General features: G+C 51.5%; 1 protein-coding gene across 2 annotated transcripts in view; it reads left to right on the top strand.

Moving 5' to 3' along the window:
* GRIP2 (glutamate receptor interacting protein 2) overlaps positions 1 to 16,001 on the top strand; it is a gene marked incomplete at both ends in the record, with an annotated part of 134,288 nt that overhangs the window by 24,525 nt on the left and 93,762 nt on the right. Inside the window, one exon of one of the 2 annotated variants that reach the window (XM_079712797.1) lies at positions 15,913 to 15,967. The exons of the other annotated variant lie outside the window; for it this stretch is intronic. Within the exon in view, the coding sequence (XP_079568923.1) occupies positions 15,913 to 15,967 (55 nt within the window). Of the gene's footprint in view, positions 1 to 15,912; positions 15,968 to 16,001 lie in introns of those variants that run through there. 2 annotated transcript variants of the gene reach the window in all.

Raw genomic sequence — 16,001 nt, 5'->3', positions numbered from 1 at the left:
ATTTTATTTATTTTTGGCTGTGTTGGGTCTTTGTTGCTGCATGTGGGCTTTCTTTAGTTGCGGCGAGCAGGGGCTACTCTTCATTGTGGTGCGAGGGCTTCTCATTGCGGTGGCTTCTCTTGTTGCAGAGCACAGGCTCTAGGTGCGTGGGCTTTAGTAGTTGTGGCTCGCGGGCTCTAGAGCGCAGGCTCAGTAGTTGTGGTGCATGGGCTTAGTTGCTCCGCGGCATGTGGGATCTTCCCGGACCAGGGCTTGTACCCGTATCCCCTGCACTGGCAGGTGGATTCTTTTTTTAAAATTTATTATTTTTTTTGAATTTTTGAATTATATTTTATTTTTTATACAGCAGGTTCTTATTAGTTATCTTTTTTATACATATTAGTGTATATATGTCAATCCCAATCTCCCAATTCATCCCACCACCACCACCACCACCCTGCCACTTTCCCCCTTTGGTGTCCATACGTTTGTTCCCTACATCTGTGTCTCTATTTCTGCCCTGCAGACCGGTTCATCTGTAGCATTTTTCTAGGTTCCACATATATGAGTTAATATACGATATTTGTTTTTCTCTTTCTGACTTACTTCACTTTGCACGACAGTCCCTAGATCCATCCACGTCTCTACAAATGACTGAATTTCGTTCCTTTTTATGACTGAGTAATATTCCATTGTATATATGTACCACATCTTCCTTATTCATTTGTCTAAATATCCTAATTGTCGATGGGCATTTAGGTTACTTCCATGACCTGGCTATTGTAAATAGTGCTGCAATGAACATTGGGATGCATGTGTCTTTCTGAGTTATAGTTTTCTCTGGGTATATGCCTAGTAGTGGGATTGCTGGGTCATATGGTAATTCTATTTTTAGTTTTTTAAGGAACCTCCGTACTGTTCTCCATAGTGGCTGTATCAATTTACATTCCCACCAACAGTGCAAGAGGGTTCCTTTTCTCCACACCCTCTCCAGCATTTGCTGTTTGTAGATTTTCTGATGATGCCCATTCTAACTGGTGTGAGGTGATACCTCATTGTAGTTTTGATTTGCATTTCTCTAATGATTAGTGATGTTGAGCACCTTTTCATGTGCTTCTTGGCCATCTGTATGTCTTCTTTGGAGAAATGCCCATTTAGGTCTTCTGCCCATTTTTTGATTGGGTTGTTTGTTTTTTTAATATTGAGCTGCATGAGCTGTTTATATATTTTGGAGATTAATCCTTTGTCCGTTGATTCGTTTGCAAATATTCTCCCATTCTGAGGGTTGTCTTTTCGTCTTGTTTGTAGTTTCCTTTGCTTTGCAAAAGCTTTTAAGTTTCATTAGGTCCCATTTGTTTATTTTTGTTTTTATTTCCATTACTCTAGGAGGTGGATCAAAAAGATCTTGCTGTGATTTATGTCAGAGTGTTCTTCCTATGTTTTCCTCTAAGAGTTTTATAGTGTTCGGTCTTAAATTTGGGTCTCTAATCCATTTTGAGTTTTATTTTTGTGTATGGTGTTAGGGAGTGTCCTAATTTCATTCTTTTACATGGAGCTGTCCAGTTTTCCCAGCACTACTTATTAAAGAGACTGTCTTTTCTCCATTATATATTTTTGCCTCCTTTGTTGTAGATTAGGTGACCATAGGTGTGTGGGTTTATCTCTGGGCTTTCTATCCTGTTCCATTGATCTGTATTTCTGTTTTTGTACCAGTACCATGCTGTCCTGATTATTGTAGCTTTGTAGTATAGTCTGAAGTCAGGCAGCCTGATTCCTCCAGCTCCATTTTTCTTTCTCAAGATTGCTTTTTGTATTCAGCATCTTTTGTGTTTCCATACAAGTTGTAAAATTTTTTTGTTCTAATTCTGTGAAAAATGCGATTGGTAATTTGATAGGGGTTGCATTGAATCTGTAGATTGCTTTGGGTAGTATAGGCATTTTCACAATATTGATGCTTCCAATCCAAGGGCATGGTATATCTCTCCATCTGTTTGTGTCATCTTTGATTTCTTTCATCAGTGTCTTATAGTTTTCTGAGTACAGGTCTTTTGTCTCCTTATGTAGGTTTATTCCTAGGTATTTTATTCTTTTTGCTGCAATGGTGAATGGGATTGTTTCCTTAGTTTCTCTTTCTGATCTTTCCTTGTTAGTGTATAGCAATGCAAGAGATTTCTGTGCATTAACTTTGTATCCTTCAACTTTACCAAATTCATTGATGAGCTCTAGTAGTTTTCTGGTGGCATCTTTAGGATTCTCTATGTATTATATCATGTCATGGCAGGTGGATTCTTAATCACTGTGCCACCAGGGAAGTCCAGGGTAAGCATATTCTTAACAGCTTTATTGAGTTATGTTTTAAGATATGCATATTTGGAGAGATACTGCCAAACTTCTTTCTAAAGTTGTACCATTTTATATTGCCCCAAGCCATGTGTGAGTTCCAGTTGCTCCACATCCTCACCAATACTTGTTGTTGTCAGACTTTTTCTTTCTTCTCCCTCCCTCCCTGCCTGCTTTTTCTTTCCCTCCTTCCTTCCTTCCTTCCTCCCTCCCTTCCTCCCTTCCCTCCCTCTACCCCTCCCTTCCCTCCATCCCTCTTTCCCTCCCTTCCCTTCTTCCTTTCTTTCATTTTTATCAACCTTCCCAAGGGATTCTGATGCCCTCAGAGGGAGGTCTCAACTCTTGCTGTGCATCTAAATCACCTGGTGGGCTTTAAAAATGCAGACCCTGAGGCCCTGCCAGGTCACTGTGAATCAGAGACCTCCAGGTTAGAGCACACACACCCGGGTCACTCTGAATCAGAGACCCCAGGCTGGAGCACAGACACCTGTGGTTTGAAAGCTGTGTTCCCCAATGTGTCCTTAGGAGTTTCTACTCCACCAGCCCCCTTGCCAGGCTGCCATCCAGCTTCTTGTTGATCAATGGTTCCCAAAGACCACTTCTCTCGGTCTCAATCTCTGGCTGAAGGCGATGGTTTCTGTCCAGCTGCTGATCTATTGCCCCTGGGCTCTGGGAGCTGAGGTGGTATAGGAAGCATTACAGGCAGCTTTACTCCTGTGTGGACTGCATCTCTGAGGTTCCCATGGCAACCTTCTCAGACTGGTCCTCATTGGTAGCCATGCCTCATCCATGGGCCAACTTTAGGGAGGGAGATCCGACAGGCAGCCCTTAGAGTAATGGGTGACACTAGGGGTTGCAGATTCAGATGCCCTGGCTATAGGGGCCAGGCAGGCTGGCCCTGTGAGTGAGGAAGGGGGGCCAGGGGTAAACAGACACACACACATGCATACATGTGTACACAGAAGCACAGCTACACATACAAACATTCACCTAGATACGTGCGTATGCGCACACACACACACAGAATCAGAACATCTAAGCCAGCATTTCTCAACTGGGGACGATTTTGCCTCCTTGGGGACATTTGGCAATGGCTGGAGACATTTTTGGTTGTCATAACCAGGGAGGGGTGTGCTGACGTCCAGGGGGTAGAGGCCATGGATGCTGCTAAACATCCTAGGATGCATAGGACAGCCCCACCACAAAGAATTATCCAGTCCAAAACGTCAGTAGTGCCAGAGGTTGAGAAACCCTCATTTGACAAAGATACTTCCGTTTCAGCACACATAAAAGTTTTGTGTCATTTCAAAAGCTAAACTTTTATTTTGCAGCTTTACTTTATGTTGAATTACACATCAGGCTAGGTGCCAGCTTCTTGTCACTGGTTAATTCCTCCAAAGTGCTGCTTCTCGGACTGTCTGGTGAAGGGCCAGTATTTTATTTTTCTTTTTTATCTACTGGAGACTGATATACTTGAAAAGTACACTAGCAATGAATTCTTGAAAAATGCAGTAAAACAAGAAGACATGAAGAATACAAGCCACTGATCAGGAGCTTGGGTATTGTGGCAATGTCGAATTGCTAACCGTTTATTGTTTCTGAACTTTTCTGTTGCTGTCCAGCAAGAAATAGTGCAAGGGCAGGCCTGTGTCTTCAGGCTGCACTTTGCATAGCTCCACTCTCGATCTGGCTGAGGCTGTAATTGCCTCAACATCTCCAATCCCAGCCCCACGTGGTCCAAATACCCTTCAAGATTTCTGTGCACCCAGGGCAGCCTCCCTCCACAGCCCCTGGCTCTGTCCTCGTGCTATTGCTGCTTCAGTGTAAGAGTCACATCCCTGCCCACTTGGTTGGTCTCTGCCCACACAATGCCCATCTGGGTTCAGGCTGAGACATAGTAAACTTTAGAGAGTGACATGGAACCGCAGACTTGACTAAGATGCTGGCCAGGAGGAAGCAATGGAGGGGGTTTCACTGCACAAACTCACATATCTTCTAATTGAATGTCAGACACCTTTGTCCTTAAAGTTTTCTCCCCACCTTCACCCCATTGCCACAGCCCCTGTTCCTCTGCTCAGCACCCTCCCGTGGCCCACACCTCCCTCAGAGGGAAAGCCACAGTCCTCCCTGCAGCCACCCCAGCCTTCTGTGGTCTGCTGTATAACCTCTGATGTCCTGAGACGTCTACTCCCTTGCTCACTCATCTTCCAGCCACATTGGCTTCCTTCCTGGTCCTCAGACACACCAGGTGCAGTCCTGCCTCAGGGCCTTTGCACTGGCTGCAGCCTCTGCCTCACTCAGAGATCTGCGTGGCTGGGTCCCCCACTTCCTTCATTTGTGTGACGATTTGCTCAGAGAAGCCTCATCCCCCACACAATCCTCTCATGCTACTCTTTTTTCCTGCAGTGTGCTTATTTCCACCTACATTATATTGCTTTTTTGTTCTGCTTTTTATATTAAATAAATTTATTTATTTTATTTATTTATTTTTTGGCTGTTTGGGTCTTCGTTGTTGCACGCAGGTTTCTCTAGTTGCAAAGAGTGGGGGCTGCTCTTCATTGCGGTGCGTGGGCTTCACACTGCGGTGGCTTCTCTTGTCGTGGAGCACGGGCTCTAGGTACGTGGGCTTCAGTAGTTGTGGTGCTCAGGCTCAGTAGTTGTGGCTTGCGGGCTCTAGAGCGCAGGCTCAGTAGTTGTGGCACATGGGCTTAGTTGTTCCGCAGCATGTGGGATCTTCCCGGAACAGGGATTGAACTCGTGTCCCCGGCATTGGCGGGCAGATTCTTAACCACTGCGCCACCAGGGAAGCCCTGTTCTGCTTATTGTCTTTGTCTCCTAGTGGAATATAAGGGCTACACGTTTTATTCCTTGCTGGTGCATAAGAGCTGCTCAGCATCTCTTCAGTGAGTGAATGACTGCTGGGGTACAACCGAACGCATGGGGTCTGGGCATAAATGGTACTGGGTTATCACTGTTGTTGTCCTCATTATTTTTTCTCTCGTTGCCTCTGCTGCCCAAGCCCCAGGCAGAGAAGAGGCCCCGGGCAGCTGCTCCAGGAGCATGGTGACTTCACTCTGACTCCAGGTGTTCCTAATCTCTGGAGTAGCGTCATCCCTAACCTCTTGCTGTCTCTCCTGGTTCCCAAGACACCATGTGACACCTCAGCCCAGAGGCTTGCCTGTCCCCAGGGAAGGGTCTGGCGCTTAATAGCCTCACTGTGGCTGACTACCTCCCAGATGGAACCCAGCTGAATCACTGAATCACGGGGAGGTGATTTTTTTTTTTTTTTTTTTGGCGGTACGCGGGCCTCTCCAGTTGTGGAGCACAGGCTCCAGACGCGCAGGCTCAGCGGCCATGGCTCACGGGCCCAGCCGCTCCACGGCATGTGGGATCTTCCCGGACCAGGGCACGAACCGGTGTCCCCTGCATCGGCAGGCGGACTCTCAACAACTGCGCCACCAGGGAAGCCCGAGGAGGCGATTTTTGAATGAGGACCTAAAGGGAAGAGGGAGGGAGGGAGCTGTGCAGACAGCAGGAGTGAAGGGTAGGGATGGGGTGTGTTCCAGGCAGAGGGCACAGCAGGTGCAAAGGCCCTGTGGTTGAGAAACAGGGTTGGTGGGGGGAGGCCAGTGTGAAGGGAGTGGCAAGAGATGAGGCCAGAGGTCACGGGGGACCAATCACATGGGACCCTGTAGGCCTTTTGAGGAATTTGGGTTTCATCTAGTGTCCTGGGAGCCATGGGAGGGTATAAGCAGGGGAAAGATGAGATCTGATTTCTGATTGCCATGAGGAGTGTGGGTTAGGGAAGGTGGGGGTGGAGGCAGGGAGATCTCTGAGGAGGCTGCTGTTGCTCTCCAGGAGAGTGAAGCTGACGGCTGGACACGGGTTGGGGAGGGAGCTGTGGGGTCCCGAGGAGTGTTCAGTTGTTCCAGCATTGCGGGTAGAGAAGTTAGCCAGGGCCAGAGGAGTCAGGGAGGGCTTCCTGGGGGAGGTGACCCATGAATAGGCCAGCAGAGTCTAGGGGATTTAGGAAGGTGGAGAGGAGGCCTTCCAAGGAGGTGGCTGTGCAGTAAATGAAGGAGAAAAGCAGAAGGATGTGGTTTATCTAGGGGACAGACAGTAGAGGCTGAGATCCAGGGGCACGGGAGGTGAGCCCAGATAAGCGCAGTGGTCGGACTTCAGGAGGGTGCCTTGTCCATTCATTCATTCATTCATTCATTCATTCAAATGAGGTCCTTTGGGAACCACAGAAGCTTATCCAAAGGGAGAGAAGAGTGATGATCATGTCATAGATTACTTGTGGTGAACTGACCCTCAGAGAGGACCAACTCCCTAATTTTACAGTGGGGGAAATGCCCCAGAGCAGACAGGAACTTGTCCCAGGTCACACAGTGGCCATGTGACTGCCTCTCTCACCCAAAGTCCTGGGAAGAAGAGTTTGGTGGGACTGAGGGCAAGGTTGGAGGGGTCAGGGGCTGTGGAAAGGAACTTTTGGAAGATTATAGTCTGCTTGGCAAGAAACGAATAACTCATGCTGTCACTTTGGACATGGCCTGGGGTCCCACTATGCCATCCTCTACCCTGTCCCTACCCTAAATCTGATGACTTGTAGCTTGGGTTCACTCACCACTGTGGCTTCTGTGTCTGTAACTCTGACACTGTCTGCTGCTGTTCCAGGGGCCTGTGGTCAGGTCCCAGTGTGGTGTGGTCCCATGCTAAGTGCTCTGTGGTTCTGGACCCACCATCCTGGAGCTCCGTGAAACTAACATTCTGGGGCTCCAGGGTTTCAATCTAGTGTGCCTTCATGGACGATTATCCAGTCTCCTGTGGTTGTGTGGCTTTGTGTCCCCATCCTTGGGAGCTCTGTGGCCTCGTGGGCTATCACCCTGTTTCCTACTGGCCTGGGCTCTGATTCCCACACTGGTGTCTTGTTTGAATGGCCAGCATCCCAAGACTTAGTCTAGATCGCTGACTCTGCTGCCCTGAGGACAAGTGGACAGATAGGGCCATCCTGCAGCTGGGCCAGTCTCTCTGAGGAGAGCCCAGAGGGCTCCCTTGGGACACATTCTCCCTTTCTTTATCTGGGGCCCCCGGCAGGGCCACCTCTGGGTGCTGGAGCGTGTGGGTGCTGCCTGCAGGGGTTGGGGCAGGGTAACAGGCATTGGTATTTCTGGCCCCACTTGTGCCACTGTCTTAGTTCATTCCGACTGCTGTTAACAAAATACCCTGACTGGGTAGCTTATGAACACCAGAAATGTATTTCTCACAGTTCTAGAGGCTGGAAGTCCAAGATCAAGGCACCATTGTGGTCAGGTTCTGGTGAGGGCCCACTTCCATAGCTGGCGCCTTCTTGCTGTGTCCTCTCGCAGGGGGAGCAATAAGGGACCTCTCTGGGGTCTCTTTTATAAGAGCACTAATCCCATTCATGACAATCATCTCCTGAAGGCTCCACCTCCTAATAAGAATTCTGGGGGGACGCAGGCATTCAGTCTGTAGCTGCCACTAACGAGCTATGCAACCTTGGGCCTCCTCCTTTTTCTGTGCTTGACGTTGGGGATTTGGGGTGAAATGCACAGCAGGATGGGGACTGTGCCGGTGATGAGGTGGATGGGTGCAAGCCCCTGTGCTTGTACCCAGCAAAGTGTTGTGAGGGCTCCTGGTCTTCTGTGTGCCCGGCTGGGGGATACAGACCTGCAGGCCACCCCAGGAAGGGTGATGCTCGGACATGGCTCCCTCCGGGGCCCTCCCACTGGCTCCCCCAGGCTGTGGTGTTGTCCACCCTGCAGCCTTGTGTCCACTTAAAGCAGACAGGCAGACCCAGGCGAGCCTTCCAAACCTCCCGAAATGCCGGGTGATAGCCCCACGATGGCCGAGGGGAGGTGGAGCCCAGGGTCACACGGCTGGTCAGAGCCCTGGACGGCCCTGCCCTGGTCTGCCTCTAAGCTCAGGCCCCGGAGCTGCCCACCTGCAGGGACGGCCACACGGTAGAAAACAAGGTGGGAAGGGCACAGAGGCTGGAAGCTCGCCCAGGCCCTGGTGTGGGCTGTGCCCCTGGTCCTCATTTTGCCACATTTGCTGTATTTAATCACACGCACCCACACACTCTCGCAGGGACCACAACAGAGGCAGCTGTGTTTGGAAGGAACAGCGGAGTGGGTGTGAGGGTGGGCCTGGAGCCTAGCTATGGGCTTCGGGCTCAGAGCCACGCACCCCCGGCCCTCCGCCCTGCTCCACGCGCCTAGGTCTCTACCAGGTACATGGGACTAATCATAGCTCCACGTCATGGGGTCATGGTGGGGGGTTGCTGTATGCAAAAGCTGGGGAGTGTCTACTTCAGAGGAAAACTCAAACTTTAGTTATTTTTATCCCAATTTTTCAGACAAGGAAACTGTAGTATGAGAGCAAACGCCTGGAATGTAATAATAAGGCAGGTCCCTTTCACAGAGCCCTGGCCAGCCCCAGACCTGCGTTATTTCATGAAGCTGTTACAACCATGGGATGCTTGGGCGATGTCATACCCACTTCATGGATGAGGGAAGTGCAGGATTTGAACCCAGTGCTGTTGGACTCTAAACCTCCCCGCTCCAGGCTGTCCCCTCCTGGGGACTCAGTGGGCAAGAGGCCTGGGGGTCAGAGTGGGGAAGGCGTGGGTGCAGGCGTGCCTAGTGGGGAGCCCCTGTGGCACACGGGACCTACTATAATTGCAGCCTTTCCGTCACCTCCACCCAAGGGCCCCACGACTTAATCTGCATACTCAGTGTGCCTGCCCAGGCGTTTGCTCCTAATTATTGCGCTGTGAAGGCAGTGCCAGGACTATTAACAGGCATATGCCACCTGTTTCCTGGCAGGTGGCCCTGTTGGTGCACCTGTCGGACAGCCATCCTGGCCCACTCGGAAAATGCTTGATGGCATTTTGTTTCTGGCTCAGGAAAGTTTCAGAACCATCAGATGGATAAGCTGCTCGCCTGGTGGCCTTTGAGCCTCCCATGGGGCTGCTTCTGCTCAGAACGGCTCTGATGAGGGTGGACGGCAGGGGATGGGCAGAGAGGGTAGTAGGCTGGGTTGTGTTGGAAATCCCTCCTCTGCCACTTGGAAGCTGTGTGATGCTGGAGCAGTCACTTTCCCTGTCTGAAAACCCGTGCCCTGACTTCGTTACAGGGTGGCAATGAGACAGCGATTCTCCATCCTGGCACCCGAAATGTTTCTGATTCAGCCATAGTTGTTTTAAGCTCCCCAGGTGATATCACTTGTCATAAGGTGAGGCTTGATGCCTTCGGAGCCCTGAACTCTATGCCTGGCACCTTGTAGGTGCCCAATAAAGGCTGTTTCCCTCTCGGCAACGCATGCCCAGCCCTTACCAGCTTGCAGGACATTTTCACCTCCTTTGTCTCCACAGAGCAGCATAATGATTGTCTGAGTTCTTAATCCTCCTCCTCATTATACTGATGGGGAAACTGAGGCCCAGAGTGGGGAAGCAACCACACGAGAGTGTAGGGGGAGAGCTGGCCTCTGAGCCAGGCCTTTTGGACCCCAGAGCTCACACTCCTAAGACTGTTTCCCGTTCTGCAAATGTTTACCCCTGGCAGACAAAGGCTTTGTGACTTTCAAAAGAAACCAGATTCCACCCACCTCTTCACTCACTTCCTCTGTCCCCACCTCGGGTCAGAGACCCTCGGCCCTCCCCCAACTTGTGCAGGGACCCCCTCCCCGGTCTCCCTACCTACACCCTCGCCACCTGGTGTCCCTTCTCCCTCCAGCAGCTAGAGGATGCTGTTAAATCACAGGTCAGGCCACATCCCTCCTCTGCTCGGTACCCTGCAGTGGCTCCTACCTTCCCCAGAGGAAAAGCCAGAGTCCTTAGGAGGCCCAGCTTCACGCCCCCTCTACCCCCCGGTGCACCCCCTGCTCCGTGGATACTTCAGGCTGTCTCTGGCCCCTCCCTGCTGGAGAACCCCCCATGATCCCCTCCTTCTTTTCAGCCTTTCTTCAAATGCCCCCCACTAAGTGAGGCCTTTTAGGACCCCCCTATTTCTTTTTATTTTATATTTCAATGTTTCATTTACTTATAAATGGCACATATAACCCAGGAATACCCCTGAGGCATTTTAAGGGCAAATCGTGAACTTTTTTTCTTTCATCTGTATCTCCAACAGATAAAGACTTTTTATATATATATAATTAAAATAACAGCATCAACCCAACAGAATTCACCATATTTTTTAATCTTGCCTCCTATTCAGTCCCTGTGCAGTTTCCCCCGTTGTCTCCCAAAATGTCTTTTCACACTTGGTTTTTTCAAATCAGGATCCAGCCAAGGTCCTAGAACTGCATTTGGTTGATCGGTCTCTCAAATCTCTCTTAATCTGTAACAGTGCCTTCTCCCTCTTTTTCCACTCTAATTATTTGTTGGCAAAGCCCGTCATTTGTCCTGTGGAATGGCCTCACGGTGTCATTAATACATTCTTCTGTCCCCTGTACTTTCTGTCCACTGGGATTTGGATCTAGAGCTGGATTTAATTCAGGTCCGATTTTGCAGGCAAGGCTATGTCACAGGTGGTGCTCTGGGCTTCCTTCCACATCCTATCAAGACGCACATGTGCCAGAATGTTCCACTTTTGGTGATGCTAAGATCAGTCCAGGGGTTCAAGTGCAGTCTGCCTGGTCCCTGTGTCATATAGTTCTGTTCAACATTCCATTGATGTCCAATGCTGGATCCTTTATTTCACTAGGATTTCCAATTCTGTTATTTCTTCTGCACCTATTTGCAGTGGTTCTTCTATAAAGAATGACTTTCCCTTATTAGGTTTCCCTAAAATACTGTTCATACAGGAAGACAGGATAAATGCTTCATTCTTTACCTGCATTTTCTGCTTATAGAATACTCAGTTGGTGCCTGGACTACCTCCAATGGAACCAAGGAGGTTTTTCTTTCTTTTGAGAATATTGAACACATGGATTTTTACAGTTTTGCAGTCATTATTCTTTCTGATGCTCAACTTGGCCCACATGTGGCCAGTGGGAGCCCTTCAAGCTGGCTTCTGTGTCCTTTCAACCCTCCCCATCAGCCTTCATGCATGTCCTTACTTTATGGCAACACAAGATGTGCCAGGCTCATCTTGTACATTCCCTGCACCAGTCCTGGAATCAGCCTCTTCTCAGAGGAGCCCTGGGGACCCTTTTAGTAAAAGGTATTTAGAGACCACCGTCTGGGTTCTGAGGAGACTACCCCCTTTAGAATTGACAACATCTCCCTCTGTGCTCAGATACCCCTCACTCTGCTCCATTTATTTCTAGCATATTTCACCTCCTAACATCCTGTGACATTTACTTGATTCTTACATTGGTCATGGACTCTGTCTTCCCACTAGAATATCAGCACTGTGAAGGCTTGGTTCTGTTTGTGGCTGTACCTCCCAGTCTGGCATACAGAAGGCACTTAATAAAACATTTGTTGAGGGGCTTCCCTGGTGGTGCAGTGGTTAGGAATCTGCCTGCTAATGCAGGGGACATGGGTTCGAGCCCTGGTCCAGGAAGATCCCACATGCCACAGAGCAACCAAGCCCATGCGCCACAACTACTGAAGCCCGCGGCCCCAGAGCCCGTGCAACAAGAGAAGCCCCCGCAGTGAGGAGCCTGCACACCACAACGAAGAGCAGCCCCCACTCGACACAACTAGAGAAACCTGTGCGCAGCAACGAAGACCCAAAGCAGCCAAAAATAAATAAAATAATTTTTTAAAAAACCAAACAACCAAACAAACAACATTTGTTGAAAGAGTGAATGGATGGATGGATGGATGGCCATTGTCCTCTCCCTCCCGAAGCCTGGAGAAGTGGTTAAGAGAGGTCTGCCCCCACCCCCTGTCCTCCACCTGTAGAGCCTGGGGGCCTCTGTCTTATTCAGATCAGCAGAGCTGGGCGGCAGAAATGTCACACCACTTGGCCCCTGGGGAAGAAAGGGCCAGGCTGAGAAGATGAAAGGTATGTCTGATGAGATGTTAATTTGTTTCAGGAAGCAGGTGGGGGTGGCAACAACCCGTGGCCTCTGGGGCTGTGTGAGGCTGAGGCAGGGATGGAAAAGCAGAATCCAGGGTGGAGCCCGGCCTGGATCCCTCTGTGATTGGTTTCCTTCTCTTAGCCCATCTCCTGGGCTCTGTCACCTCATTTTGGAGGGAAGTCAGATGGCCCTGTGTTTGAATCCTGACCTGTCTGCCTCAGTGGCTGTGTGACCTTACGTGATGGGAGGAACATCTCCGGGCCTTGGGGCAGAGGAAGTGAGACTCACAGGGAGGGTGAACCCAGGGAAGACCATGGACTATAGCCCATGAAGCCAGAGAACAGCAGGGACTTGCTTGGGGCTACCCTGTAGCCCAGGGCTGGCTGGGACCTGGACTCAGGCCTCCTGCTCCCTGCCTGGGCTGATCTGCTCTTTCATCCCTGGTCTCATCTCCTTGAGGGGGTCGTGTGCTCTCCCACACTCTCCCTGAAGCTACCATTTCTGCAGAAGGAGCCCTGTGAAAATCTGGGGAGCATGGAATGGAGCACCTGGCAGGTGCAGCTCAGATAACAGGCAAGCTCTCGATGGCTGGAAACCAGAACCCCCAATCTCCCTTCTCAAGGCCTGCCAGTCAGGACTCCTGTGCCAGCAAGGAACCCATCATCCAGCTGTGGCCTCCTTCAACTCAAGTCCAGGGTTTGGGACCACCACTAAAGGCAGAGATTGAGGAGCATATCAATCTGTGTTCTGTTTACTTGTTCGTTCATTCATTCATTCATTCTGCATTTGCTGAGCCCCTGTTCTGCACTGGAACCTGAGATGAGGAAACTCTTTGGGGGTCCGTGTTACCAAAAACCCAGCCCAACTGGCTTAAGCAAAGAAGGGAATTTATTGGCTACAGTAACAGAAAAGGGATATTACTGACATGAGGCACGGTGCTCATCACGGCACCTCATCATCAGGATGTGATCATTCTCACCACCCCCATTCTGTTTTGGTGTCACAGTGGCCACTAGCAGCTCCAGCATGACGCCACGTCCCTGCACCCCACGGTGGACAGAATTCCCCTTCCCAGGCGTTTAGTTGAGTCCCAGGATTGTCTCTCACTGGGTTGACTTGGGTTGTGTGCTTGTCCCTGAGCCCATCACCGTGGCCGGGCTGGGAGTGTGCTGGTTTGCAGGCTCTGGGTCAAGGGCCCTCCTGGAGTTGGGTGGCTGAGCTCCACCCAGCTTGAGTGCAGCGGAGAAGCAGCTCCCCCAGGAAAGTGGGATGATGCTGCCAGAAGAAGAGGGAACAGGAGTCAGGAAGAGCAGGGGTCCGTGCAGATGCCAGTTCTCGGAGAGCTCATGGTCTAGAGGAGAAGCTGGACTGCGCGTGGGGAGAGGAGTTGAGCGTTGAGCACCTACTGTATACAGATGCTCCAATATGTAGAATCATCATGCAGTGCAGATTCTTGTCCCCAGGGTTCAGATGGGGAAACTTCCTCAGCTGGGAGCTCTTAGAGGACAGGGACCACGTCCTCCTCGCCCTGCTCCTTGGGTAGCACCTGACACAGTGCCAGGGAGCTTCTTGGTAGGACCTGGGTCTTCTGGCACCCAGGGAGCCACCTCCCAAATCAGTTCCGAGTGGCTGGACTTGAGTGACTTCTGAGTGGATCCTGTGCCCCTCTAGATGGAGACAACCCACGGCACTTAGAACTTGGGAAGAGCTGGGAAACAAGTCAACTGCAGCTCAGTGGGGCACACTGAGTCAGGATTCAAACTCAGGCCTGCCCATCCTCGAAGGCTTGTGTTCTCTGATTTCTCCCCTCACTCTGCACAGCTCTCTTGGAGATTTGCTGTTCACCGAGACGCCGGGCCTCCCTTCCCTTGGGAGGGCTTGCAGTGGAGTGGGTAGGTTTGGGATGGGGGTGGCCCACACCCTGTCTCGTGTCTCGGGAAGGAGCTGTGTGATTTCTCTCAGCTGCCCGCTTCCATCTTTCTGGGCTGCCCCCTAGTGGCCTCTGCCACCCTCACCGTAAGGATGAAGGGACAGAATTCCTCACTGGAGTCAGTGGAAATGACCCAGGAATGCTGGCCTCACTGAGTCGCCCCAACAGGGCTTTCCCAAGCCCGACCTCTGCCAGCAAGAGTCTCGCGATGCATATGGCCGGAATCCACGCTGGGGAGGCACTCTGAGCCTAGGGCCTGCTCTCTGTGTTAAAACAGGTTGATCTGCAAACTTCAGGGAGGCATTATGGTGCGACAGAACCAAATGGAGACTCCTGGGTGGACTCAGAAGGACTGGGAGATCAGTGAGGAGGGAATCAGTGTCTCACTGTGTAATTCATTTCCAGTAACTGCTGGATCTGTTTACTTGAAATTGCCGTGCACTCCGTCCATAGTAGGGATCCTGCACCTTGGTGAACACAGGGCCAAGGCCTGGAGGTGGGATTATTGCAGAGTGACAGGGATTGGCAGGAAGTCTACGTGTGGGAGAAACCTCCGACTTTCTGAATGGAGACCCAGCTGCTGGTTCAAGCACGAACTCTGATTTGTGTGGCGCTGTGATTCCCGAGAGGGTATCTGGCCCTCCCCGTGAAGGTGTTCTGTGGCCTGATCCATTGTTGGGGCGTCAGTGGTTTGGAGAAAGGACGAGGAAGCATGAGCTGCCCTGGTGGGGAGGGACCAGAACCTAGCATCCAGTCCACCTCTACCACGCATCTGCTCCGTGACCCTGAGCCCCCTGCCTGTCTCTGAGTGTAATGCTGCTTGTCCTACCCACCTCAGGGGCTAGGCAGGGGGGTGGGGGGTAGGGGGGGATCAGAAAGGAGGCTAGCTGTGTGTGAGACAGGAAGGGACGCCAGATGCATTTATTGTGCACTTGCTGGATGCCTGGAGCACTCATAGGTATCCATCGACTCCACCCACCCAGCCACTTGGGTGGGGATTCTCTCATTATCCTGTGTTACGAACCAGGGTAAGTGTGGCAATTGGGGGTGAAGCGGGAGGGCCTCGGACTCAACATTCTACACTGATGGCCCCTGAGATGCCTGTGCTGACCTCAGGGGACCCTGTCCTTGTCTGCAGGGGCTTCCAGGCTTGGAGGGGGTCAATCTCCACCTAGTATGAAAAGCATTACTGAGACCCAGCTGGCGAGGACTCTAGCAGGCAGGGATCTCTGAAGGCTGAGCAAGCCTCCTTGTGCAGGGAAATTCAAGGCGTCAAGCCGGAGAGGAGGAGCGTTCCAGGGGGAGGGCCTGCAGTGCAAAGGCCTGGGGGCATCAAACAGCCCAGCCTAGGGTGGAGGGAGGGGGATTGGCAGATTTTTGGCAAAAGAAGGGGTGGGCGAGGCGAGCACGGCGGTGGAGGTTTACCACAGGGTCTGGTACAGCCGGGAGCCGGGAACCGCACTCCCCAGGCCGGGGCTGTGGGGGAGGAAGGGCCCTACTGATGCCACCGCTGCTGGCTCCGGGGAGGATTATCTATTTTAGCAACTGGGGAGGGCGGAGCAGGGAGCGCCCAGCCTCTGCCAGTAGCGCAGGCAGCTCCGAGGAAAGCGGAGCAGCACCGGGCGGCTCGGGCAGCCGGGCCCTGGGCCCCAAGGGCAGGCAGCGTGATGCTGGCCGTGTCGCTCAAGTGGCGGCTGGGCGTGGTGAGGCGGCGGCCCAAAGGTACGGCGCCCCGGGGTCTGGGGCTGGACCGGAG

This window comes from Hyperoodon ampullatus (assembly GCF_949752795.1).
Source record: "Hyperoodon ampullatus genome assembly, chromosome: 10".
In the NCBI taxonomy this organism is placed as follows: Eukaryota; Metazoa; Chordata; class Mammalia; order Artiodactyla; family Ziphiidae; genus Hyperoodon; species Hyperoodon ampullatus.
Note: the sequence above shows the minus strand (reverse complement) of the source record. Positions and strands in the feature narration are given on the sequence as shown.